Raw genomic sequence first — 27,712 nt, 5'->3', positions numbered from 1 at the left:
CAGATGGAGAAGTGTGCATTTGTTATGCCATCCATTGATGTTTTCCTCTCGGCTGCAAGGAAGAACCAACATAAAGGTTTCTTCATCTGTCAACGCCAGTAAAGAACACACACACACACCACGACACTGTTCTCCAGGCACCATTCACAGATAAAAACTTTTTATTTAGAAAACAATTCCATCATTCACATTCATTGGTATGCTAGCGTTAAAGGCAAAGTAAGGTAAAGCATGGACTCGTCTTAGTGGTTTGCTTTTTAATCGTACCTCAACTCCAACTTGTTTAACCAAAAAAAAACATCCATTTATTGCTAACTGATTCCTGCCTTGTTTGGAGGCTGTACAGTATCAAGTTTATGTAAGAAAGAAACAATACACAAGATAGAAAAGAGGCTCTGTCCACAAAACACACAAACATAAAAAGTCAATTCCGATTCCTCATCGACAAGAATCGTGAAGGCTAATGTAGAGAAAAATATCACCCTGCTTCTTTTTGCTAACTAAATGATTCAGCCCTTCAAGCCAAAGCGTTGCTTTGTTAACATTTTATACACATCAAAGTAATAAATAAAAAATGCATTAATAACATTAAAACCTGTGCAGAAAACAACAGTTCAATCTTAAAGGCAAACAGTGTACTTTAGTGCAGGGGAAACTTAGTGACTGCAGGTCTTTGGGTTTTGGGCCCACGGTGAACATGTGACCATGTGTGTGTCACATCTATCTCATTTCCTTTTTTGTTTTTTTTTCAATCATCTTTGATCATTTCCTGTCATTCGATCTGCTTTTTAAATGTCTTGTCAGCTATTTTTAAATCTGCCAGGAAACATAATAGGATGTGAAACCAATTTCCTTCAAACCTGCCACTTCCATTAAAAATAAAACGCAGTCAGCCCTTAGAATATATCATATAAATAGTTTGGCCCATTTTCTTGGCTTGCAGGATGCTCTTACACCTGGCCACGTCACTGATATTGCAGGCATTTCCTTTGCCTTCTATTGTGTGACTTAGCCTCTGTGGAAGCAAACAACCCCAGTGTGGGTCTTCCGAAGAAAGAAAATGTGTTTGTGTTATGTGGCTCCGCCCCCTTCCGGGCTGACTATTTCTTGAAAGAAAGGTGAATAGGTGGAATGGGAAAAATGCCATTGAGCTGAAAGGTGAATGTAGGATGGATGGAATGCTCGGTTTGGAAGATTTACTGCCGCCCTCATGAAGCGCAGGTGCGCCCAACAGGACTAACTGGTGGTATGGTCCTGTGCTCTGGGGGTGCTGTCCAGGCCCGTGTCATAGAAAAAGTCCTCATTGACCACCGAGGTCAGACTTTGGACACTGAAGTCCCTCTCCAGGAGTGCATTGAGGTCCAGTCCCAGTGGAGGCGATGCTGCATCATTATCCAATGACCTGCTTTGCTCCTTCATGCGCACCAGCGCCCCCTGGCTCCTCCTCAAACTCAAGCTTTTCCTCTTTGCCGCGCACGGCTGGCCTCTCGCCAGTCTGTGCTGGACGTCAGGCGTGTCCCCCTCTGGTTGGACGCAGGGGGCTGGCATGTACGTCAGCACGGGCTCCTCTGAGATCTTGAGCTGGAAGAACTGAGTGTCGACGCCGCTGTCTCTCCCCGTTCCCGCCGACTCGCTAAAACCGTCATCGTCTTCATCGCTGAGAATGTCCGACTCCTTCACAGAGACGGCGGCAGGCTGGGAATCACCACCTGGTGGAGATCCAGACCAGTCTTCCTGGACGGGAAGGAGATGTGGAGGAGCGCCGCCGGACGCGCTGTTGGTGCCGCTGCTCAGGCTGCCTTCATCAGAGTCCGCTGCAGACTTCCCAGACTGGGTGGGGGGGTCTCCCAGGGGCTGCCGACACAACCAGGACACCCTGGAGGAGCCTGGGAATCAAGATGGAGATGGAAGTCATTCACGGCACTCTTATCTTGGAAACACACTTATACCACAAGGCCCTCCAGCAGTTTTATGACCTCAAAAGTATAGATATGATCTTGGGGAGGTGCGTGTGTACTCGCATTACACACTTGATTATTGTCAAAGCCAGATGACCTGAAGGGCTAACCACAAAGACCTTCTCCTTTCCTTATGGGCCATTGCTTTTCAATACAATCCCACCCAAGGAACAATGACGGAACAAATCTGAATGCATTGAGTTTTGGTGAGAATCTGGCTAAAGGAGCAAAAGCAGGAATGCATTTCAAATAAATTGATTGCTGTTTTGTGATTGAGTATGACACATTAGTAAAAAAGACTAGTTGAGCTGACATGCCATGGCTGACATTGAGTGGGAAAAAAAAGCTTCTCTCATTCAGTGTGGAAGTGGTCAATTTGACTTCTGTGTCTTTCTTCCCCACTTGGTTTCAAACACTTTGCGTCTGTTGTGTAGCAAAGTGGTGTAACATCTAGGTTCCCAAAATGGGATACGGAGAAAGAAGGAACGTTCAATATGTCCATCTTTGGATTTAAGTTATCGTGGAGTCTCACCCAGCCTGGCGGTGCAGGGCGCGTTGTTACGCACGGCAGCCAGACGCTCCTTGCAGCTGCGCTCCAAAGTGGCCTCGCCTCTGGTGTTCCTCCTGGTGTTTTCCCTGAGGATTGATCGGATCGCCTTGATGACATTGACCTTGCTCTCCGGGGCACTAAGGAGGACAAAGACGACAAGGTGGAGTGGAGTCACATAGCGTGATTGCCTTCGGTAGCTAAATGTAGATTAGAATTGCTCCGAGAGTTCCACTGTGTCCCCTGAGAAATGAGCGATGCCGTTCATGCGGCCTGATCCCAATTTGGTCGCGCGCTACGGGACCTTCCATTTTGATCACATGCTTCACTCTCACCACTCTTGAAATCGAGTTCATAGAGAGAAACTGTTGCGGTTAAGACTACTTTGGCTTTTTATTGCCCGGGGTCGCGGGGGTGCTGGAGCCTATCCCAGCTGTCGTCGGGCGAGAAGCGGGTACACCCTTAACTGGTGGCCAGCCAATCACAGGGCACATATAGACAAACAACCATTCACACTCACATTCATACCTATGGACAATTTGGAGTCGCCAATTAACCTAGAATGTTTTTGGAATGTGGGAGGAAACCGGAGTACCCAGAGAAAACACACGCACGCACGGGGAGAACATTCAAACCTAGCTGTGTGCGCGCTAACCACTCTACCACCGTGCAGCCTACCAGGAAACAGCATGATTTATTCATATATTTTTAACATAAACCGCAAAATTCGATCTGCGAAATGGCAAGTGTAGTAGTAATAAGAGTGTCTGGTTTAATGTCTGACCTGCTGCACAACTGGAAGACCGTCTGTGGTCTCCCTTCCACTTCAGACCTGGAGTGAATCAGCTCCCAGATGCAGCTGCCTTCTGTTCCTGGTCCTGTGAAAAAAGCAGGCAAAAAAAATCATCTTTAATCCTGCAATCCAAATATGGTTTATCATTTTTACAGGGAGCTGTGTGTGTATGTGTGTGTGTGTGTGTGTGTGTGAGCAATAGAGAGAGAGGCCAAGGAGAATGAGCTTAGGGGTGTGTAGAGGGAGAAGATGAGAAAAGAACAAACAGATTTAGTGGATTTTCTTTGTGAGTGGTTTAGTCAGGGTACCACGGCGGCAGCCCAGCTTCTTACCTGCTGTATTTCCCAGCCTGACCTGAAGCGCCGAGAGAGGGATGAGCCAACGGAACTTGAATGTGTCGGGCTCACCATGAGAAAGTGCTGAACGAGGGTTGGTCTGGTCCAAAAAAATAAAAAATGAGTAATGGTACATTTTGATGCCAATATACCATTAGCATGTGAAAGCAAATGAGCGCAGACTCTCACCATCTTCTTCTTCAGCTTGTTGTTTTCCCTGTAGACCAATATCACGGCTTTCTTGAAGACTGGCGAGAGAGAGAAAACACATCTCAGCATCTTTATTACGGCGTGTGAATGCCTCGTGGGGGGAAGCCAACTGAAGGGGTGCAACCCTCAGAAGCATTTTTGATGCAAGCTTGGAAGTCTAAAAAGCTCCAGCTATGCATATTGAAGTTTCCCTGCCAACTCATTCACATCCCCCACTGTGATTCCACAAACCCATGTCGTTTAAAAAGGATTAAGACCGGACTGCACATGAAACTGAACAAATAATGGGATTATTTAATGCCGCATTAATATGGGGCTGCACGGGGGACGAGTGGTTAGCGTTGTTCGCATGTTCGAGTGGTTAGCATGTTCTCCCCGTGCATGCGTGGGTTTTTTTCCGGGGACTCCGGCTTCGTCCCACATTCCAAAAACATGCTAGGTTAATTGGTATATGTATGAATAGGTATGAATGTGAGTGTGAATGGTTGTTTGTCTATATGTGCCCTGTGATGGGCTGGCGACCAGTCCAGGGTGTACCCTGCCTCTCGTCTGAAGACAGCTGGGATAGGCTCCAGCAAACCCCGCGACCCTTGTGAGGAAAAAGTGGTAGAAAATGAATGAATGAATGAATGAATAGGTATGAATGTGAGTGTGAATGGTTGTTTGTCTATATGTGCCCTGTGATTGGCTGGCGACCAGTCCAGGGTGTACCCCGCCTCTCGCCTGAAGACAGCTGGGATAGGCTCCAGCAAACCCTGCGACCATCGTGAGGATAAGCGGTAGAAAATGAATGAATGAATGCACTAATATGCAAGAGATTAATCATAACATCAAGCAATGAATCAATGATCATGTATGATATATGGTAATAACAAAAATATGAGGCCAAATTAAAAACCTTCTATATGTCATTAAAAGTGGCTGGTGAGTATTTTTAAGCCAAATGTAACAGCAGACATACCGAACACGGTCATTTCAGGGTCTTTCCTCATGCGGCCCAGTGACGGGTGTGGGTTGAGCCAGACTGCAGTGGAATGTAACAGAAACTCTCCCATAGAGATTTCAGTGACCTGTGTGACACACACACACACACACACACACAGTACTGATCAAATAATGTAAAGCTGTAGAAGTGGCGACAGTGCAGTAGTTGAGTGACTAAAAATAAAGACTTATTTGTACGTCTCCCTGTGTGATCTGTTACCTATTTAAGCACAAGTGTCGTTGATTTAACATTCCCTTTGAATATTTATACCAACTAAATATTCTATCAATTTCTAAATGTATTCATTCCCCACAGGCAAAAGAGGAGAAGATGGCATAAACAGCACAAGCAGCACACCAGTTCTTATGATGTGTGGGGATTATTAGTCAACCGACGGTGAATATTAGATTTTGATTCCATTTTTGTAAAAAAAAAAAGAAGAGTCATTCCTATCGGGGCAGCTTAAGATTTCTGTACTTAACTCAGCGCCATTTGACTTGGAAAGTACGTGCTTACCTCTCTGTCGTGGCCAGCCTGCTCTGCGACAAGTTGATCAAAGACGGAGCCGTAATCCTCGTAGATTTTCTGCATCTCATTGATGTGGCTGGCCACCTTCTCCATGGCCTTGAGCGCCTCTGCTCGGCGACGAAGAAAACAAAAGTATTAGCGGGGATCAAGTCTTTGACGTGACACCATCATAGCAAATGGCTGATGCAACTACAGCCTTGCCTCTTGTGTGTGTTTCTACCCTGGATACATACTTTGGTCTAAGCCAGGGGTGGGCAAACTACGGCCCGGGGGCCACATCCGGCCCGCCAAGTGTTTGAATACGGCCCGCCGTTTTTTTCCAAAGTATTTAATTTAAACGTACAACCTGGCGTCATGGCTTGAGCCAACCTTTTGATGGTCGACGTAGCTTTTTTTTTATATTAATTTAGTTATTTGGCCTGTTTACAAAGTGCTCCTGAAAAAAGGGACACAAGCACATATAGCAGATTGCATGACACTTTTATAGATACAATAATTCCAGATGGACTGTTAGAATTATATGTGTAAAATATATAGTCTGCCCCCCTGTCAATTTCCCTAAATCAATTCGGCCCGTGAATCAAAAAGTTTGCCCAAGTTTGGCATTTTCAGCGCGATTTAATCAACATTATCTTTCTTTCTTAATTTATTTCAGATAATTCTAAATTATTTAAATTATTTGTGCAAATTACTGTTTACACTGCACATTGTTCATATTTGATGTCATCTATTTATTCTCCACATTATTATTATTCTTATTATTTATTATTATGCGGGAGCCAGGCTACAACATTTCGTTAGCTATCTATCTATTTCCCTAAATCAATTCGGCCCGCGAATCAAAAAGTTTGCCCACCCGTGGTCTAAGCCTACCTGTAAGATGGTAGTGTTCTTCACTGTTGGCATCAGTGAGGGAGACCAGCTCCCTGAGCAGCAGAGGGTACTTGAGAACTCTTTGCACCGGTTTAATCAGGTAGGACTCGAGGGTGGATGAGTGCTGTTTGGTTGGGTTCCTTGCGTCCAAGAATTCCTTAAAGGCCCGGTCTGTCTTGGCTGCAAAACAAATACGCTGAGTTATTACTAATTAAGGGCGGGATTAAGTCGTTTACATTACAGCACTGTCACAGTATTTCACCCACAATAGATGCATGGCAACTACAGCTGTGGAACTCACAATGGACATTACCTTCATAATTCACAAATAATTGTATTCTTGATTTATTAATAGGCTTTGTTTTGTGCATACTAAGCATCCCAAAAAAACTCCCCATTTGGGCTGTATGTGAGCTGGAGCCTATCCCAACTGAGCAAGAGAGATGGACATGTCGCCAATCAATCGCAGGGGACATATAGACAAACTATCATTCATTCACTTTCTACCGCTTATCCTCACAAAGGTCACTGGGGTGCTGGAGCCTATCCCAGCTGTCTTCGGCCATCTCTGTGTGGACTTTGCATGGTCTCCCTGTGCATGTGTGGGTTTTCTCCGGTTTCCTCCCACATTCCAAAAACATGCTAGGTTAATTGGCGACTCCAAATTGTCCATAGGTATGAATGTGAGTGTGAATGGTTGTTTGTCTATATGTGCTCTGTGATTGGCTGGTGACCAGTCCAGGGTGAACCCCGCCTCTCTCACCCGAAGACAGCTGGGATAGGCTGCAGCACCCTCTGCAACCTTCGTGAGGATAAACGGTAGAAAATGAATGAATGAATGAATAATAATACTAATGGAGCTAGACTGTAGTACCAGTGTTTGGCAATGTATTCTTTCCATATAGTCTGTAGTCAAGCCATACATTGGCGTGTGACAGTGCTACATATAAGCAGACCAGTGCAGATTCATGGAGCAATAAGACATCTCCAGCAGGGGGTAGTGTAGGCTTCTTCTCAGCCCCATCATGATTAATTTTGAAGTTGTTTTATTGTGAAGGGAAACGATTGTAGCACAACAACGCATCTGCTTCTTACATTTGTCATAATTCATAGCAAAAAAAAAAGTGCTTAGTTTAAAAACAACGGCAGCAGCAGAGAGACTAATTTATAATACGGGACAAATCTGGTGTAAAAATGATGACATTTTCTTTGAGCAGCATGCTTGCATGATGCTGACTGAGGGGGGCCATTAAAGTATTAATTATAGCACTCCCAGCTGCAGTCAGGCAGCCCAATCGACACCTCCCAGTGTAATTGGCATGCAATTAAACTAGTAGACAAATAAACAACGAAGCTAAGGCAACCCGAGCCCTGCGGCATGATGTACAAAGAAGGGGAGTGATGAAGATGGAATGATGGGCATCTAATTACTGATAAAGACTTGACAAACGCCCACATCTTCCAGTGGCGTCCTTGGATCAGCTGGATGTGGTCCGGCTGTGCCATAGTAGGATGAGTCACAACTACACTTATATGTCCGCTGTTTACTTCGGCGGCGCCCTGTGCAATGATATTCATTGCTTGGCTGTTACTTCTAATACTGCAACATAGACATTACACAGCGTACACGCTTTATGAATAAATATCTAAATAAATAGTGTATATTTAAGCCAGATGGTGGCACATTATTTCATGAACTATTTTTGTTCCTCCACGCATTATGCCACCATTTCATTTCAATATCTGGCACAATATAAACAGTCCGCCATTCTCCTCTAGGTAATGCTGACCTATCAAGAGGCTTGTCCCGGTGTTGTTCTAACGCCTAATCCTATTAAATGTCCATCCTGCAGCGTACGTGGAGAATGGAGCAAAATTACCCCCCTCCTCACCTCCAACCGTGGTGGAAGAACCAAACCAAACTGTTTTATTCATCTGTTTAGTTTTTTATTTATCTGTCCAAGACAGGGAGAGAAAGACCTGAGTCATCTTCAGCATAAATCCTCTTTGAAATGTCTTTCACAGTCTGGGGGAGATGCATGGATTATATCAGAGGTGGTCAAGGTCATTCTGCTTTTGATTTAAACTACCACAGTTATTCAAATATTTAACCCTCATCTTTTAGTAAAAGAGGTATTTTGTGTGAGTGGTTTGTAACCAAATGACTGTGGTTGGGCATCTGGCATCTCAAACAGGCTCCGCCCTCCACCTTGGACTGATGAATGCAATGAGGTGCGACTGATGCAACACAGGTGCAAAGATGCTACGTTTGGCAGTGTGGATGGATAGTCGGAATTACAAGATTTGTGTCTGTATATAAAAGGTTAGGTACACCCAAGGAAATTAAAAATATAGTACCTCTCTCCAGGACTTTCTGGACCTTGATATGGTTAGCGCAGAAGCCACTGTAGAGCTTAAAGTGGTCAGCGTAGTACAGGAAGGAGCCCCCAAGAGAAAACAGAAGCTTCTGTGGATAGACAAAATATAACAAGTGAGTGTTGCACACAGATGGAGAGCTGGCACATTGCATAATAGAAAACGTGTGAACATGTGAAGCCGCCAACAGAACGCTCCGACTTCCCTCTCTTGAGAGATGGAGATGATTGACTCTGTCCTCTCCCTATCCCATAACCTCTTTCAGCACCTCACAATCCAACCAGTGAACCGCCGCGTCGATCAATAGACCCCACACCTTGTCACGTCGAGCCAATAAATCAGCTGGCAGGCTCCCTGCCACAGTATCTCAATTATTTATCAACCTCAAACTCTCAGTGTTGACACTTTTGTTTGAGAGGTGGCTAAATATAAGTCGTCCATTTGTTCAATAATATGTGGTGTGTCTCACCTTGAACTGCGAAGGCGTCTCAAGTGTGATGAAGTCAGGGTAGGAGGCGATCCTCTCTTCCAGCGTCTGTAGGAAGACCCTCTGGAAGTCTAACATCTCTGGCAAGCTGCCAAACAGACTCTCCATCTGAGGAGGGGGTGGAAAAAGGAGCAGCGGGTCAAGAAAAAGAATTGTGGGTAAAGGCGAGGGGACAGAGTGAGGGAATGCGAGGTGCGGAGGGGGCCTAGATAGCTTGTAATTCATAACAGTGAATCAGACAGGCACCCCAGAGTGTTGTAAAAACCTCCACTCTGATGGCTTCATCACTTATAAAGGCACTTAGGGACAAGCAATGGCTCTGCTGTAAATGTAACACACAAACAGACATGCATTTAAGCAGGCTCCCTCTCTAAGACACACACACAGACACACAGGGTCACTGCCTCTCTTCATTAAAAGCCATTTGAGGGCTAACGCGACCTTGTCCGTTTTGTGTCTGGACACATCTGACTGTCCCATAATGTTCTTTTAATTTGCCCCCAATGCTTGGTAGTCTATCGACCAGTGCATCTTGGAAGAAGCACTCCGAGTTTGAGGTCAAGCTTGACACGGCACAGTGCAGCATAGAAGCAACAATAATAATCCCAAAGATTTCACCGTGTGAGCACAGAGGGAGAAATGGCTTCCAGGAAATATTTGCTCAGGTTTTAAGCTTAAAGAGCCTAAAGAGGCAAACATCAGGCAGAAGTGGTTGGAGTCACAGATTCCCAACCAGACTTTTGTCTGCTTTTAAGCGCAAATGTATACTTCCTGTCTACTGTATCAGTAAACAGATGTAAAGAAATCCATGCTAAAAAATACAAATCTGATTCATGTACCAATATACCCCAAATAATTAGTATATATTTGTTTCTTTGTCCAAAATGGTACCCCACTGAACTTTTAACATAAACTTTATTCATTATGGGTAAATCCCATTTCCCTTTAGTAGAACAATTCAGGTTTTTCGTCTTCCTATTCCGCAGTCTAAAAGGTTGGTTGAAAAGGTGGCCTTGACATGCATGTCCCACTGGGAAGGTCATAGTGTGGGACATGCTAATTTGTCCTCCAGGCACTAAGGGTGGTAATGAGAAAGATATGGCCTGACAGGGTTCATCTACATCACCGCTGGGTAATAAACACTCAATGAATTTCATGTCTCCCTTCACCTCAACTCATGCCAGAACATGCCTTCACTCGCTAAAGCCCGCCAACGCCAACCATCATGTTCTTGCTGCCTACCTCATCCAGTGTGAGGAAGGTTTCGTTCTGCAGGGGTTTCAGGTAGATCTCAAACAAGCATTCCAGGTCCTGCACAGAGAAGCCCAAAAAAGGAAAAAAGGGTCAGTGGATGGAATAAATATTTCCCCTCGACTTGCCTGTCATTTAAAGGCTCCTTCATCTTCACATCAATTCTCATTTTCACATTTTATGACCTCCAAGAGTCCCACAGTCCCTCACCTCAAGCTTCCATCTAACGGTCTCATCACTGCGCTCCCCCCAACTGCTTTAATGTGGTTGTAGTTTGTCTTGGTATCAGTGGAGATATTCTCATTAGGTTGGATTTATGAGCGTCCTTCTCCTCTTTGCCTGCTCTTAAAGCTACATCAGGCAATGTAGCATACAGTCTCCGGTGCACAGATTTGAGCTAAAGCATGCTAGAAATGCAATCACCTCGAGTTACGAAATCAAACTGAAGAGGAGGGATTCACGAGGGACGGGACTTAATGAAAAATGAGAAGATGAAGAAGGCAGGGCAAAAAAAAAGCTGTCAGGCATAATAAGCATTGCTGAGACAAGGAGATCATGAATGTGGCTGCTAAACGTGTGTCAGAGAGGAAAAGGTCATGCTAGGAAACAACGATAGGGTGGGAGGAAGATGAATAAGGCTTGCCAAACGGAAGGTAGGAGGTGCTCCGTTTAACAACATATCTAATGTCCAATCCCGTACCTTGTTTTCAGTCAAAGGGTGAATTTCAAGGGCATTCATTTGTCACTTTACTGGTGGTTAATGGTGAGGTCAAATACCCGTAATCATAGTTCTCACCTTCACATAAGACTTCTCTGTGTCCACCAGCTCCTGGATGACCTTGCTTAACCTCTCGGTGCCGCTCATGTGCTTTGGACAGGATCTGACAAGAGTGCCTTCACCCCTGGAGCTCGGCCCTAATTCACCACCCTGCCTCGTCAGCGGCTCCTTGGTGTCCGCCGCTGGGCCACCGGTGGCTTCTCCCTCCTGGAAGGACTGGTATAGATTGCACACCGTGTCGACGCTCTGTGGGAGGCAATATAGTACAATTCAGTCATCATGCATTCATACAGATATGCATGTGAAACAGATACATATTAGGGTACAAAACAAGAGCTGTATCAACAATTCACTATACAGTGGAACCTTGCTTTGTGTCATTTATTAGTTCGAGAAGGTGCGACTGGACCAATTTTTCCCATAAGAAAAAAGGGCAATCCATTGTGGCGTACATTTTCAGCGATAACTGAAAAACACACTGAGGTTCCAGTGATATTCCGCAGAATCTTACTCCCCAAACGTGACTCCATAGTTTGAGATAATAATGTCACATGTGCACCCCCAGGGGTCTGATCAAAACAGTATGTACATATTTGCTGTATTCTGGCTTTGCATTAAATACTTGACTGTATAAAAGATATAACATAACATGTTTTTTTTTTTAATTCATAATGGGCAGTCATGCAGCTCTTTGTCACATCAATTCCCGACAAGTGAGTGTACATGGTAGGGGGTTCACAATGGTCTTGCATTATTAACCTGGAACAGAATAAGCACTTCTCTATATTAATTCCCACATGGATAATTCACTGATGTTAACTTGGTTGCGGATAATTATGCATGACATAATATTGGACTGTACTGCATGAGGTAGAGTAATTATAATCTGGTATCAGTACTACACACACAGGGAGGTCTTGCCTGCAGTGGGTAAAAGTTTTAGTTTGTCAGCAACTAGCAGAAAATGAGCTTATCGGAGTCTCTTCATTTTTTCCCTTGAAACTTAAGGAAAATTATTATGACTAAATTACACAGTAGCTGGTACTGATTTGCCATTATGTTGCATACATTTCAAATGAGTACACTTCTATTTCAATATCTTAATTTCTTCTGAGATAATGCCAGGCTTGATTAGAATAATGGTCTGATTTCATTAATTCATTTTCTACCGCTTTTCCTCATGAGGGTCGCGGGGTGCTGGAGCCTATCCCAGCTGTCTTCGGGCGAGAGGCAGGGTACACCCTGGACTGGTCGCCAGCCAATCACAGGGCACATATAAACAAACAACCATTCACACTCACATTTTTGAGCCAAAAATAGCATTAGCAATAATCAGTCACCATACATTCTAAGCACATCCGACACCAGAAGGTGATTCCCATAGTTAGACCTCTTTCATTTCAGCGGAGCACAGGCTGGAGTGGTGATCTCAAGGTTCCAGTCTGCTGCACAATGACAAGAGTGTGTGGGCAACTGTGCTCAGCACTCTTTGACTTCCTGTGTGTAGGTGCCGATATTTCAGATATTGCATATGTAAGCTTTCAGGTGGAAGCTCACCGCACAGACTGACACTGCAGATGTCAACGCACTGAAACACATACTTTATAAGTGTATGTGAAGGCTTGTTCGACGCATTCAGCACTTAGGTGGCCAAAAAGCAGTGTCAGCTTGAAATGCAACACACCTGCTTTTCAATAACCCACCAGCGAGGCCAATTATGTTACCCCTGAGATGGTCCTAAATATGAGCAGAGGGTGCTTAAATTATGTTAAACTCATAATGCAAGAGCGCAGACAGTGAATAAAATCAACACCCCATTTTTGCATCGAATTGCTGGAATACTAATACCTTTCTCAAGATTGAGTCTCCATAAACAATGGTTGCCTTATTCAAGTTCTCTCCAGGGACTGGCAGGGATTATTTAAAACAATTCTGGACATACAAAAATTAACAATCACTTTCTGCTGACAACAAGACAGTAGCGGCAGTCAATATGCAATATGGTGGGAGGACGGAGCGATTGCCTGAAGGAAACACAGGAGGGTGAAGGATATCAGAGCGACATATTCATCAAGCCACCCAGTCGCTGTAGATGGTGGAATGCTGCCTTGTGGAAAGTGATAAGAGTCACAGCCTTTTTTTTTTTTTTAGCCACAAGGAATTGGTGGCCTAGTAGGAATGTGTATATGCCCACGAGCACACATGCTCACAAACATTGGAAGAATATGCACTCATGTTCAACTCACACACGTAAATGAGATAACGGAGGCACCGCAGAACTGGGAGAAATGAATATAAGCTTGACTTGAAGGTATCTACAGGAAGGCAACTTCTACAGCGCGATAAACCGAGGGACGAGGGGGGGACCGCCACACCTCAAGAATTGTGATTGCCTCACAGCAATTGTACCAAAACCCTGACCTGACAGCTCGCCCAAATAACACATTAAGTACAGCGGCCAAAGAGGCGGCAGAGATGGCCTCGCAAGCAGGACTGAGAATTCCTTTCCAGGTTTTTTTCTCACTGACAGTTGACAGCTCCATCATGTTTCTGCCTCTCTTCGCTCCTTGTGTCCAGAGTTCATTTGGAAAGGACTTCATCAAGCTTACAAGTCAAAATTGAATCTGACAATACTTCACATTACTTGTTTTTCCTACCTCACACAACTCTGTTGTAGTATAACCACTACTGAAAATTACAGCATATCACTACATTTAATTACTGTGATGGTGCCCATCAAAACAAAGCCTTATCATTGGAAATCTGGAGACTGCAAAAGTAGTCAAATTGTTAAGACTTATCGACACTTAATGTCACACATTGCTACCAGTATTTACCGCATAATGTGTGTGTTACTCATACTTCCCTCTTCTCCGCTCACCATGAACAGCAGCCTGTAAAGCAGTCTCCATGCTGCCGTGGCCTGCCGCTGCGTTCTTCTGGCCAGGGAGCATCCTTTCCTACGTAGCCTGCTTCCCCTGGATGTAGGCATGGTGCCTCCACTCAGACACGCACACAAAGAAAGTTGGTCTGTACGTTGCTCATCCTCGCTGCTCGGCCATGCGTCCTTAGTGTGGGCTTGCTAATCATCAGCGGTGTACCTGCTATCATGTTTTCTGGAGTGGAATCAAGAATGGACCTTCTAGCCACTTGGCTTCTTACCCCTGTGTCCGTATTCCAGCATCTCTGCCCATCTGTTTCCCTAATCCTCAGTTCTCTTCTTCCACTCAATTAGACATGTGACTTGTATTTATGATTTCCAGAGAGCTGAATAACGAAGCAGCGTGCAGCATCGATGCTTGGTCTCAATAGAGGCAGTACAATGTAGACTGTTCTGGCTTGTTGCATCCAAACACAGAGGAATGGCTGACTCAAAAATGGGAAGTTGTGAGCCCGTTGGGGAAACAGAGCAGGAATGTAAACAACCGCCATCAAACACAAGCTACAATGAATCGACAAATTAGTTGTTTAAATTTCCTTCACTGGATATCACTGAGCAGAATATTTCTGAGGTCAAAGGTCGTTGATGACAATAGTTTATCCCAAAGTCAGTCATGTGAGGTCCGAGATCATTGATGTTAAGCCTTTCTCATAATGGTTTTGATTCATCAACAAATATTACATTTAAGTCAAAATCATTTACTCCAAAGTCATCCAACCCTCTGTAAACCCCAAAGTATCCGATCCAAAGACAAGCCAAGCAAGTCGCTCTAAACAATAGTCACATCTTAGGATATTGGGTGTACCACATGCAAATGTGCAAGAGTTGTCAAATTCTATAGACTTGTTAGGAAAATGTGTGTCAATATTTATCTTCCAAGTGTTACTCAACACTGGAAAACCAAGACAATAACACAACTCCAATCTGTCAAAGATCTACTGCCGTCAAGACTCTGATGAAGGCATTGTGCACAGTCCTGTCTGCTTTGCAGATGAAACACTGCCATCATCTAATGAGCACTTCGGCAGTTCAGATACCCTATCATTGCGTCAAAGTAAACAAAAGTAAACAAACAAACATAGGACATATTAAAAATGGAGGACGAACAACAAACAGCCGAGCTTTGGGGATTGCTCTTCTCTTTGCTCACAGGAAAAATAGTCAAGGAGCTGTGACTTGGCTGCCATGATTCAATTGTCATAATAGCGGGCAACACTGGTACAATGCCCTGCCGAATGCCCAATTTTCAAAGCTCCAAAAAAAAAAAATCATCATAAACAAATGTAGAGGGGAGGGAAGAGGGGAGATGAAAAGGAGGCTAAACCATTGCACTACATTCCAGCCCATTTATGCCTTTTATTATTCATTCTAAACAAATATTATTCCACAAAGTCTCTGAGGACTTTGGGAGAGAAAGAGTGATTTCGTAATGAAGGCAGCTTCAGATTAAAGCACCCATTCTCTTGAGTCCCTAGGCTCTTCATATCCACTCCGCTGCATGAAAGCTGCTACAAAGGCATAGTGACGCTTGTGTCATTTCATCCATTGCTGAATGAAAGCTTAACGATAAAATGCTTGTTGAAGACATTTACTAAAGTTTGATGGAAAAAAGTTTGAAAATGGAAAATCCTTAAAAAAAACTTTTCAAACCTGGAAACCCCAGAGATAACATTGGTAAAACAAAGCGAAGGACCCAAGCGTTATGACCTGTTACCAACTGTCTCCACTGTAAACTACAAGAATGGTTGAGGTACGCAGTGCAGCATGGAGTGTGTTCCAAGACAGTAAAAACACAAAATAATTCACCGTAAATCCAATTCCCACAGGCCATACTTACTGTCGTTATTGTCTCACTCTGACAGGACAAGGTGTTTGTTATGTCCTGTGCCAGGCAGGCCAGCTTGTCCTTAAGAAAGCGTCCAAGGCTAAGCAGAACAGAGGCCAGAAACAGGTCCTTCTCCTCTGCTTCACAATTAGGAGGCCAGGACCAGCACATGGTCAGCAGAGACCACAGAGCCTGAGCTGGGGACTGGTCCTGCATAAAGAGCTCGGCGAAGGTGGTGAGGCACAGACTTTGGTCAGGATCCTCACTGTTCACTTCCGTGGCCAAAACCACTACCCCAAGAGTCATGGCGGTACCAGACGCCTGATGAGGTCAATCCAACCGGATCTGGGTCATGGTTCTTTCTTGTGGCTCTGTCCCTTTCTGCTTTTTTGTTTAATTCCTACCTCAAATGCTGGTTTCCGGCAACTAGGACTGACAAGAGCAGACAGGCATTAACTGCATTGCCGACTGTAAACCCAGATTATTAGCCTGCTCACAGCCAGATGGCTAGCGGCTGATGGGCTTAGTCATAACACACACCTCCGAGTTGCAGCTCAACCAAAAACAGACGCACATAAGCATTCAAAGCAGATTCTCCAAAGTTAAGAGAAGGGACGACTGTTGCTGCAAGCAAGAGCGGATCATGTTTTTGGAAAATGATACTGCCTAATATCTTAAGGCATCAACTACAACAAACTTTTTGAAGTTCAATACTTTTCCCAGTCACATTTTTCAAGGGTGTACCCCCCACCCCCACAAATGAGTGAGCGGAAGATGAAGACTAAGACCACAAATAAGTACATGGACACAACAACAATGGGGCAAAGTCCAAAAGCATTATTACTTATTCTAAACAGAATCAGAATCCAGTCATCAAGCTATTTAAATGCTCTTAGAGAAATGCCTGGACAAAGCGGCTTAATATGTCTGTCTGCTGTTTAATCTTTATAGTTTAATACAAGACACAACACGCAACTATATAGTGTGTTATACATACAAAAAAATAATTCATTCATGAGTCAATAAAACAATAGAATTAAATTCAGCACATACCATTTAATGGATACTTATTAAACATGGCAGCGGTCCAACACCCAGCCATGGCCTCCACCTCTTACAATATATATATATATATATATATATATATATATATATATATATATATATATATTTACAACCATAGGCGTGGCTGTGTAGTGCGAGTATTTCACTTGCATATGCACTAGGAAATTAAAATTCAAAAACTGTCACTCGGGAGTCAGTAGGAAATGTAGATCATTCACTCACAACGAGCTTGTTGGAAAGGCCATTGCTCAATATATCAGTCTGACTCACGGTATCATCTAAGAAAGAATGCTAAAATCATCACACAACAGCTTAATACACTAATGGGTAGGTAAGAAACGTTGAGGGAGCCGGGACACAGGCCGTCATTGCAACTGAATGAACTGCTTTGCTTTGCTACTGTCTGTGTGTGCGTGTGTGTGTGTGTGTGTGTGTGGCGGGGGGCGTTCAGGCAGGTAGCCGCACAAAAAAATGTATCGGTTACATATTAACCAATATTGATTAATCAGTGATATGTCGGCCTGATTAATCGTTCGGGCTCTGGCGCTAACCTCTCCACCAGATGATTTCACGTCTCTCCATCTGTCTGCTGTATGTTATGCATGCGTACGTGTGTTCAGCCATGTGAGTGTTGTTGTTGGCTCTGTCTGAAGCCTTTTTTTCAGTTCCTTAACTAGTACAGATGACTTGCATCTGGAGCAAAAGTGGCAGCCACAATTCCAAATGTGTTGACTCACATCCCATCCTCGCGGCTCCTTACAAATACAGGCAATGCATGTCAAATCCAATTTGAGATGTCTTATAGCACTTATTCAGGGCAAATATGGTTGAGTCCTAAAATCGATTGGTTAAGCTCATAATGACACCACAACATTTGCATTAAACTGATTAATACTGCCTTCTGGAGCCAAATACATTGATGGGTAACTCACGGGCACAGGAATTACAGTCAGTCCCAATGGTAAACAACACTGTTAAACTCTGCCTAGTAAGCACTTCACCTCAAACACACACACACACACACAGCTCTCTCTAGTGTAATGAGAGTAAATTGGAACGCAGCAGAGCAATTAATCAAAGGTAGCCAGTCTAGCAAGGCGGCTGATTACAAGTTGTGACAAGAGGCTTGAAATTGGTCCTTCCTTTTCCATCCATCTTTATTGACTTTCACAACGCCGTGTACACACATCTATTTGCTAATATGTGTGTGACTACTGCAAGGTAACACAAATTTCTCCTCCAAAGAAAACAAATGTTACTTTTTGTAACAAAGAAATCTTATTTAATATATAAATTTTTTAAACTGTGTTATTTGTAGAAGACATCTTTTTGCTTTGCATCAGGTGACATACCATCTCATTCACATTCAGCACATCCAAAAGCCCCTTTTTGGACACACACACACATGCCTTTCTTCCATTCATTCATCCACAATAGACAAATGCCTGAGCGGCAGTGGTGCAGTGCAGAGGGACTGACTCATGTTGCCACCAGGAAGGCAGACATCACGATACAGAAGAGAGAAGGAGATCATGTTATCCTCTACCTCCGTACATGACTTTAGTCAAGTCATAGCAGCCACAGAAATTACTAGTGGTTTCCAGATATTTGGTTATAATGTACTTTTGGTGAAAATTAACAGAGCACCACAGATAATTCACTCTTTCAGCTTATAGATGGTCAGTAAATAAGTACCAACGTCAGTGTATACTACTTTGCAATACAGAAAATGTTATTAGCTGCACTGATGCAAGATCATGTATGAATATGCATGAACACACACGCTGGATGGGATGTCTACATCATTAACGCATTGCTTTTCATGATAACCATACATACACATTATGATTCTTGATAAACATCTGCAGACTCATTCCCCCAATTACATTACAGCACTGAGGCATAGCTCCCCTGTGGCCCAGGCTCACACTCATTTTAATGACTTCTTTAAAGTTGGTTGAGACATGAAAATAGCTAAGCAGCTCTTTAACAACTAGAGACTGAAATATGTCATAATTCATCAGGGACAACCATTTGACATATTTAATCATATTTATAGATGATTTAAATGCAGCAGTGTTAAAACCAGCACCAATACATCCAAAGAGCAAAACAATGTTGTAAAGATAACGCCTGCCACTGCGGCTGATATGATATTTGAGTGAATGTCAGGATAACAGGGAGTATTTGACAACTGTTTATTTGGCCCTAAGCAGCTTGCACATCCGTTTGTGCATGCAATAAGTAGCTACATATGCTTGTATAGCTAGCCGTGAGCTGTTGTGCTATGTTGGGTAAGGGGGCTGCTGAATCAATGCCAGCGAGGGTCCTCCCAGCTATAGAAAAGCAGAATATGTGTGCATCTGCCCGACTGTGTGGATTTCATCCCTCAGTGCTCATCCTGCATGACAGTAATAAGATGTGTTTGTAACCAGTGGCTATGATGGAGTATTCTAATTACAGTAATCTGGGGAATTGGTGCCAGTCTGGTTTCACAAAGCCACACATCCGCCTATTGTGATTGGACAGACACAAACACACACACACACACACACACACAGACACATGCATCCTGAAATAATACAGACGTGCTGTAGATGATGTGGGTGTCTGTGTGACAATTGAAATTCTCTTTTTCAGCTCCACCCACCTTGTGCTGAACAGGTCTATATGCACAGTGGGAGTGACTCTCTAGCCCGGTGCACTGGGTCTCACTACCCTCCTCTGTGGTGCACAAATCTAGAGAGAGACAGAGGGAAGCGGGTTAGATTGAAGGCCTTTCTTTACAGCTCTGCCTCATTGCAAAATAGGCCTGTTGAAGGACGCCACCTAAGTGGCAACATAACACAAACAATCGTGCCTGAAAGCTATCAGAGTCTGCTAGACTCACAGCTTGTCCATATGTTCCCGTCTTAAAATGACAATGGCATTTTATGTCCTTTAAAAAAACAACGCAGATGTGATGGTGAAATTCATCTTAATGACGGAAGATATTTTTAGATTTCGTTCTGATAGCATATTTTTGATATGGTGTACAGCTCATTAAATTCAAGGTTCCCGTTCCAAACTGTAGCAGCTGGCACATGAAAATACTTTATCCTTGATTGTAGACTGGGAGGTAAGCCAATCTAACAGCAGAAAACAAAAGAAAAGTTGTGGACCTGCTATGGTGCTCACCAGTACGACAGTAAGAGGATATTCAATCTGAATTTGAAGACAACAGCTTCCAGAGAGAAATGTCTTCATTAAATCATTTGCGTAATTGCTGTTGTTTGACAACTGCCAATTCACCTCTATGAGCATTTACCTCCCTACCTCCTCAAACAGCCTGGGATCATGTGCCCTCTAGAGACAGAGAAGGAAACTGCAGGCACTTTGATCACGCCATTTACTGTAATGAGGCATTCAAAGTCATTAATCCCTTTGAGTTTAATTAAAGATCCACCAAGGAAAGGCAATGCTAATGAATTACTACCATCAAGATAACGCAAAGTCTTCGGACTATTTTTTTTGGGGTGGGGGGGGAGCATTAAAATATATTGACCTGCTGAGGAAAAAATGTGAGTTGCACTGTGTGGTATATTTTATTTAAAGCAGGCTGCTTATTTTGATTAATTTTGGAAGGGCATTTCTGAAAAAAATGCATCGATTGAAGTATGCTGGTCAAGATTTTTTTGGAATTCCCACTCCTTATGTAAAACATGAACACATATTTCTTTCCCTTTTCTGTGCATTATAGCACGAGAAAACAAGTTAATATGAGCTAGCTTACAATGGCGTCATTGGGATACACCTATTTTGACTATGAAGCCCTTCTTTTCTCGACCTATTGATACACATACTTATGCTAGTTCTGTCAAAACAACAGCAGTGACCATTCTCATTTGGATGGCTGTGTCTTCCAGCACAAGATGTGTGCTCCAGTCCTCAGGTAAAAAATGCTGCATCTTGTTGAGTCTTTGTAGCGAAATTGAGAGCTAGGTATCCATGCTTCTGTATGTGAATGATGCTGAGGCGAGCGGTTAGCGAGGTGTTGTGTCAGTTAGTATCAATGCGATGAGGAAATAAGTTTTGGTAGTGTTTTAAATAATCAAAATACAGCAAGATACTGCAACTAAGGCGTGGTGCTCCTATGAACATGTTTCATTCTTAACCTTTTGGGCTCCGGAGTTTTTATTTTTCGAAGAAAATATTCAGTGTATTCAAGTATGGAGCCTGTTTATTGAGTACATTCGTACCTGAGGACGACTTGGCTCTGAGATTGCATGTCGGAGGAGCTAGGTGGTTGACTGCACTGTTTTGAGGCAGGGGTCCATCCCGCCTTAGGCACAAGTCAAGGGTTTCCCCAGCAAACAGCGTCTGGATGAGTGTAAGGTCTAAGCCTGACACATATCGACCATTCAGCATCAAGATCTCATCACCAGGACGCAAACCTGGAATGCAAACAAAGTTGTTGGAAGTGTTGGAAAAGAGGCTCCAGTCGCCAGCAATATAAATGTAATTGTTGTTGGTACCTTCACTGAAACCCAATCCATCAGGAAGCACCTCACTGACAAAGATTCGACTGTTGTTCTGACCGTCTATATTCCCTGTTACTGCAAATCCTGGGAGGAGGAAAACAACCAGAATGATAGGATGAAGATGAATCTGCAAAGGGGGGTTTACACATCCAGATCCTTTGAGGTTGACTCACCAAAATCGCCAATGCCGCTCATTCTGCTCATACTCAGAGTAAACACATTAACTGGGACCACCTCCAAATGGCCAGTGACCTACAAGGTAGTTTCAGATAGACTATTATAATTACAATCAACACATGGACCATGATGATGCACACATGGTTTGTCCTCCTCACCAAATCGCAGACGAGCTCGCCAGCAGCCACGGCTCGAATATCTGCATCCTGTCCTGCCTGCCTGTGCAGACGCAGTCGATGCAGGTCAGGGTCCAGCTGTTTAGCCTGTTTACACAAGAGATTTTAATGCTCAGCAGCTTGTGTGCGCAGACTTATCAGACGTATTTCATGCACCGACGCTTGGTTCGACAGCTGCGCTATGGTAGAGGCGTGAATTATTCACAGACTTTACACTCAGCGATGAGAGATTTGCGGTCAACAAAATTGTCACCCATGGGGATTACGACCTATCTGTCAGCCTTATGGGACCTTGTGAAGTTGACATTGGATGAATAGGTGTGTTGCTTTAGGTTCCCATGGGAGGGTAAAATAACAGCATCTGCTCCAACAATGTGTATACTGTATATATATATATATATACATAAAAGGGTGAAGTGGCTGACTTTTTTAAGGATTCAATAAAAGATGTAGAAAGTATTTTTGTTTAAATCTGTACACATTCTATGGAGTAACACATGTGTAACATCAGCCATATTGTTTCTCTTGTTCTCAAACTCACCTTGCAGGCTTCAGAGAGGACGTCCGCAGCTGTCTGTTCCCTTCCAACGTTAACTCGTGTTGTCAAGCCATCTGGCATTTGGACACAGGTTAGCACGTCTGCGCCGTAGCTGATGCTATCCCACACTCTGCCCTCAGGTGGCGACATGGAGTAGATACTGGCGAGCATCTCCATCCTCTGTAGCAATGGCAAAGACAACAAGGGATGGAGACCGTCAGCATAAGATAAAGCATGGTTAAAGGGAGTAAAAGCAGCTGAGAAAAAAATACATTATTGTACAATAAATTATACAGAACAAAATGATTAAAATCAGTCAACGTATATGTAGAAGTTCAAATTTATGGGGGGGTGCCTCAGACTTAGTGTCTCTGGAAGGAAAATTGCCACTGTGGCGTTATGGGTCTGTGGGAGACACCAAATTACAGCCTGTGGCCACAATTGTTCAAGCAGTGGATTCGGAGGAAGCAGCCATATCAAATGAATCAAACCTCATTGAATGAGGCAGTTTAGTGATTCAGCACTTCTGGAAAAAGATGACATGAGGCTGTGGTTTAGACAAGAGAGGAATAAATGCCTTAGCAACTGGAATGATGTGGGCACGCGCCAAAGTTGAAAATACACCCAGAGTTACTTACAACGCAGAGTGGTGTGTGACTGTGTGTGTGTGTCTGGGGATTTTGGAATTCGCACTCTTTGTTTTAGAAACACAATAACACCTTTGCCACCCAGACAAAAAGCCCCATGGACACAAAATACAGCGCTGCAAATAATGTGTGTGTAGAATATGTGGATGCAGTGAGCGTGTTTACATGTTTGCGGATGTTATTTTGTCATGTTTGTGGCCGACTGTAATCTGCCTCTTTCAATAAAGAAAGAACTCTGATCGACCACCTCTCTTGGCAGCTCTGGTAATGGCACCGCACACTAGCAAAAGTTTCAGTTCAGTCTCATCTGTCCTGTGATTGCAGTTTTCTAAGTGATGAAATGAACAAAAGGTGCTATCACCACCCACCGCAGGAAGTACAATGTCCAGAAAAAAAAAACACTCCCAATGCTAACATGTGAATGTCTATGATACAGTAGGTCTGTCTTATTTTCTGCTTTGTCTACGATATTAGGTAATCCGAGTGCAACGGTGACTATAGGGGTGTTACATATTAATAATGTTTAAATGTTAAAATCTGTATTTAGAAGGTGGTAACACAGGTTTTAACTATGAAAATATTCAATTTATAATAAGGAATCCTACTTCTCGGAAATTCACTTATCGCAGTCGCCAGTCGGGTCTGGAACCAATTACCCGCTGGATTACTGTACTCACTTTTCTATCCATTTAGGCATAGGAGGGCAGTGCTAACTAACCGAGGATGAAGAAACAAGGTAACAAGGCAACCGGTTACATAACCGGCCCATTTGTTTTCCCAGCACGATGGCGTGACTGGAAAACTAAGATTTTGTTGCCTGTGCTGACCTGAGCAGCAGCTGACTTAACACTGTACACCCATTCATGGTCAGAGGGTTAGAACAAGCTGGCGGTTGCCTGGTCAACCTTCCATGAGCAAGTGCCAGGACTGCAGAGAAGACACGCGCTTCAACATCAACAAGTGCCCTCTTTGGTCCGTCTGTGTACGCTATTCATGTTCGCATTCAAACTCAAAAGTTCAGTCTTTCCACTTAAAAACGGAACACTTTCTAAAAACAGAAGTGAGAAGCAACTGACAGCGGCAACTGGATAAATACACCCTTTCAGCTTCACTTAGCAACCGAGGAACACAAATACTTTGGACGAAAATAGATAAATTGACCCTGAAAAAGGAACGGCAGAGTCATTTTTGACAATTTGAGACAATTTTCCTCAATTATGTCTATTAAAGCACCATTACTCTTAGTTTTCCTAAAGCTCCACCTACAATACTTCTTTACACGATGGAACAGTGACTATGTGCATAAGAGGGACCCAGTGCCTGCTGGAGGAAGCGACCAAAAATATAGCAACAATATAAAAAAAGCATGAAAAGCAAAAAACAATCCTATTACACTCTTTTTATTCTTTGTATGCATTACATTGCACAACAAATACGAATGACAAGCTAACTAGTTAGCCTATTGTTCTAAACTTAAAGGGTTTCAAATAAAATGGGGAAGAAGAACAAAGAAAGAAGCCTAAAACATACCACTTCCACATGGAATGGGAGGAGAACTTTCACTATGGACATGCCAAGGTAGTTTAATCTCAGTCTCAAGTCTCACCAATAGAACATTACTGATGCTTATTGTCTAGGATATGACACATGACTTGTCTTTCAATATTTATTGATTAATAGACCATAATCAATAACTTCATTTTTTAAACACCATGTTAGTGTGAGATATACAATTCAATCCACTGAATAAGAATATGGCATTGATTTCTTTCTAGCAACTCTCTTTTTGAAGTGGTACTGGTTAATAAATTTACTTTTCATTGTGAAATAGCAGTAATCCATGCTGTAATATGATGATAAATTGACAAATATGCTAGAAACAACTCTATTCATCAAAAAGGCAACAATAACGATTTCTAGGCATCCATCCGCACCATGGGATGCAGTTGGTGGTGTATCATACCTGAGTAACTACAGCTGATGGAGATACCGAAAGAAGTTCTAACATCTTGTGCTCCAAATCCTGTTCCACAGTGTTAGACAGCTAGACAGCCCACACATCAATCACACCTTTGGAATTAACTAGAACAGCCTCCCCACATCTTGTCTTCCCAGGAGAGATTAAATTGCATGGAGTGTCACCACCATATTTTCTTCGGTTTCTGATGATGAGTGTAAAATTAATGGCCATGTGTCCCCAGCTTTGTGTCTATATTGTGTGTGATTGTTAGTGTTGCTCTCTATACGTTGTCAATGGAGGCTGTCATGCAGGGTGCCAACAAGGCAACACAAAGAGTTGCAGACAATAATACAAATGAGGTAGTACAGTACAAATTCACCCTTCACTTGACTTCATTTCACAGGATTAGTAGAAAATGGTTGTTTGATAGAATCATTCAGGGGATTTATGACTCAAATGGGTGCCAAGTCATTAGGACAGGAGGAAAACTGTGTAAACAAAAATCAATATTCAGGCTATCCTCTCCCTTCGCTGCCTTCCTGCATTCTACCCACCGTGAAATTTTACTCCCCACATCAAAATCAAGGAAAGATCGCAGCATTTGACCCAAGGGAAACACCCACATTTGAGGCAACATTGAAGCATTTACCCAAATGAAAGACCGTATTGTTTCCCCAAACCACTTCCGTGCTGTTTCTAGACCTTTGATAGGGGGCACCTTTGACATTGCCACATTCACCACAGACTATGAATCACTCCATCCTGTGGAACCTCCTAACACTCAAGGAAACGAGCACTTTTTAAACTGAGCTGTATATTCCTTAGCACACAGAAAATCCTAATCATCTTCTTAGTCTCCTACTTGAAAAAAGTTACCAACTTTAGTTGAAAAGTACATGTGAATTAGCAGCATTTAGAATCCTTTATATTGTATAATTGTCCACCCGAATGGAATTCATCCAGCAATTCACCAGCGTACTGTTGCAAGATTCAAACTAAACGTGATATTGTTATTGTATAAGGACAGTTATATCTGAACTTTTGGAGAAATAACACTCTACTTCGATGTCTGCATTTACGAATGCAAATGCAATGAGGGCGAGAACTGCCCAAAGTTCACTTTCAGCGGCTTTTCTGGTCAACAGTTAAAACTCATTAAGCTGTGAATTCGGACTCGACCCATACCGTAGTTTTAACATCTTTTATACTATCAAAAGATGTTAAATATGCTGTTTCTGCATCGGTCTGACACCATTAACGAAATGTCCGTTCTAATTGTAGACAAGAAATTGCCTCACACGGGTTAAGATTGGGCGGTAAAGGCGATGTATTCCTGCCCGGACTACTTCATGCTGCTCAGTGACGACAAACGGTTCATTGGGACGGATATGACAAAAGGGTGAGGTTTTAAATCATAAATCTCCACAAACTATACTGGACAAAGGGAGGGAAAGGCAATGACTCACCTCTGTGTTCTTGGAAGGCTCAGCATGCACTTGACCTCCAGCGTCGCCCTCGAAGACCTGAGATCAAGAGACAGGCCGTAAGACCAGAGACAGCGGGGAAGCACCCCGTGAGTCATGAGCGATCATGTGTCCGGCCACTTCAGCATTACAATATTACAGGTGCTCCTCCGTCCCTTGTTTTGACGTTCCATGGCGATGTACACACTGTCATTAATTATTAATGTTAAAAAACTACTAAAAAGTTTTCATGGGCACTAGGCCTGGAAGGATGGACACAAAATTTCCACATCTTTTCCATAGAACAACGGCATGAACAGAGTGAGCCCTTTGTCAGTCATACAGTCTCAGTGGGTGGAGGCGGGGCTGGTAACATACACACAGCGTGCAGCACAGTGTAACTTAGTAAAAAAAAATATGATTTTAGCAGATTGCAATGTTATATTTTTTCCACTTCTCTTTAAAGTCAAGTTAAAATCTCATCTCATTCTTGTAGACCCGAGGGCATTCAAGCAATTGTGGAGAATGTGGCGTTTTAAACCTCGCTGGGGACCATTTGACTGGAATTTTATATTTGTTTATTGTCGGATGACAGAAGTATGAAACAAAAAGATTTTTAATAAGTGAGTGCTTTGATTTTGTTATTGTTTTCAAACTTTTGTGGTGTCATGTGAAGTGCAATGGGTAGCACTAGTGCTTTAGACTCTTGACTTTTGCTATTGTTTCTCACACTGCAGCACTGCAGACGGTTGTAGGAGCCCTTATCTGACCCCTGACAATGGTACAGTAACTCTCCCGCCCCTGCAGGAGTACATCTATAAAGTGGATGTAAACAGTACTGTAAAAGGACTAATTTTAGAACGCATTAACCAACTCTCCCACAAATCCTTAGACCATGGCCTACTTCCCCCAGTCGAGTGAAAGCCAGCGTCTTACTGTATACATATAGCTCTGCTAAAGGGGATGAGAGAGAAACAAGGAGGCGAAAACGGGGACGGGCATGACTCGGCGACAGGATTGTTAAGTGCAGTGTTAAATGGGCTTAGTCAACAAAGATGAGTCAGGGTGGAGGCTGTGAGAAAGACAAACCAAGAGTGAAATTGGGCAAGAAAATCAAGAATGAGTGAAAATATTTGATAGTTTAATTTGGAAGCTGGGATAGGCTCCAGCACCCCTGCGACCCTTGTGAGGGAAAAGCGGTAGAAAATGAATGAATGAATGATTTTGGAAGCTCAAAACACATGAAGGGGTTTTTGGTCCAGCTGTCCAAATCCTTCAA

At 43.2% G+C, this 27,712-nt stretch overlaps 1 protein-coding gene across 4 annotated transcripts in view; it reads right to left on the bottom strand.

Annotated features, from left to right (window-relative positions):
* Positions 1 to 126: 126 nt before the first annotated feature.
* The window catches only part of tiam2a (TIAM Rac1 associated GEF 2a), a 59,197-nt gene continuing 31,611 nt past the window's right edge, over positions 127 to 27,712 (bottom strand). For all 4 annotated transcript variants that reach the window (XM_058090570.1, XM_058090571.1, XM_058090573.1 and 1 more), the window contains exons 9-27: positions 26,437 to 26,493; positions 22,367 to 22,543; positions 21,808 to 21,912; positions 21,646 to 21,724; positions 21,467 to 21,556; positions 21,191 to 21,385; positions 19,603 to 19,691; positions 11,140 to 11,367; positions 10,335 to 10,403; positions 9,075 to 9,200; positions 8,588 to 8,696; positions 6,230 to 6,409; positions 5,345 to 5,463; positions 4,805 to 4,913; positions 3,823 to 3,881; positions 3,631 to 3,733; positions 3,290 to 3,383; positions 2,491 to 2,645; positions 127 to 1,886 (exon numbers count right to left, since the gene is read on the bottom strand). In XM_058090570.1, coding sequence (XP_057946553.1) covers positions 1,237 to 1,886; positions 2,491 to 2,645; positions 3,290 to 3,383; positions 3,631 to 3,733; positions 3,823 to 3,881; positions 4,805 to 4,913; positions 5,345 to 5,463; positions 6,230 to 6,409; positions 8,588 to 8,696; positions 9,075 to 9,200; positions 10,335 to 10,403; positions 11,140 to 11,367; positions 19,603 to 19,691; positions 21,191 to 21,385; positions 21,467 to 21,556; positions 21,646 to 21,724; positions 21,808 to 21,912; positions 22,367 to 22,543; positions 26,437 to 26,493 — 2,793 coding nt within the window. In that variant the 3' untranslated portion in view covers positions 127 to 1,236. The remainder of the gene's footprint in view (positions 1,887 to 2,490; positions 2,646 to 3,289; positions 3,384 to 3,630; positions 3,734 to 3,822; positions 3,882 to 4,804; positions 4,914 to 5,344; positions 5,464 to 6,229; positions 6,410 to 8,587; positions 8,697 to 9,074; positions 9,201 to 10,334; positions 10,404 to 11,139; positions 11,368 to 19,602; positions 19,692 to 21,190; positions 21,386 to 21,466; positions 21,557 to 21,645; positions 21,725 to 21,807; positions 21,913 to 22,366; positions 22,544 to 26,436; positions 26,494 to 27,712) is intronic.

This window comes from Doryrhamphus excisus, chromosome 13 (genome assembly GCF_030265055.1).
Source record: "Doryrhamphus excisus isolate RoL2022-K1 chromosome 13, RoL_Dexc_1.0, whole genome shotgun sequence".
Taxonomy (NCBI): Eukaryota; Metazoa; Chordata; class Actinopteri; order Syngnathiformes; family Syngnathidae; genus Doryrhamphus; species Doryrhamphus excisus.
Note: the sequence above shows the minus strand (reverse complement) of the source record. Positions and strands in the feature narration are given on the sequence as shown.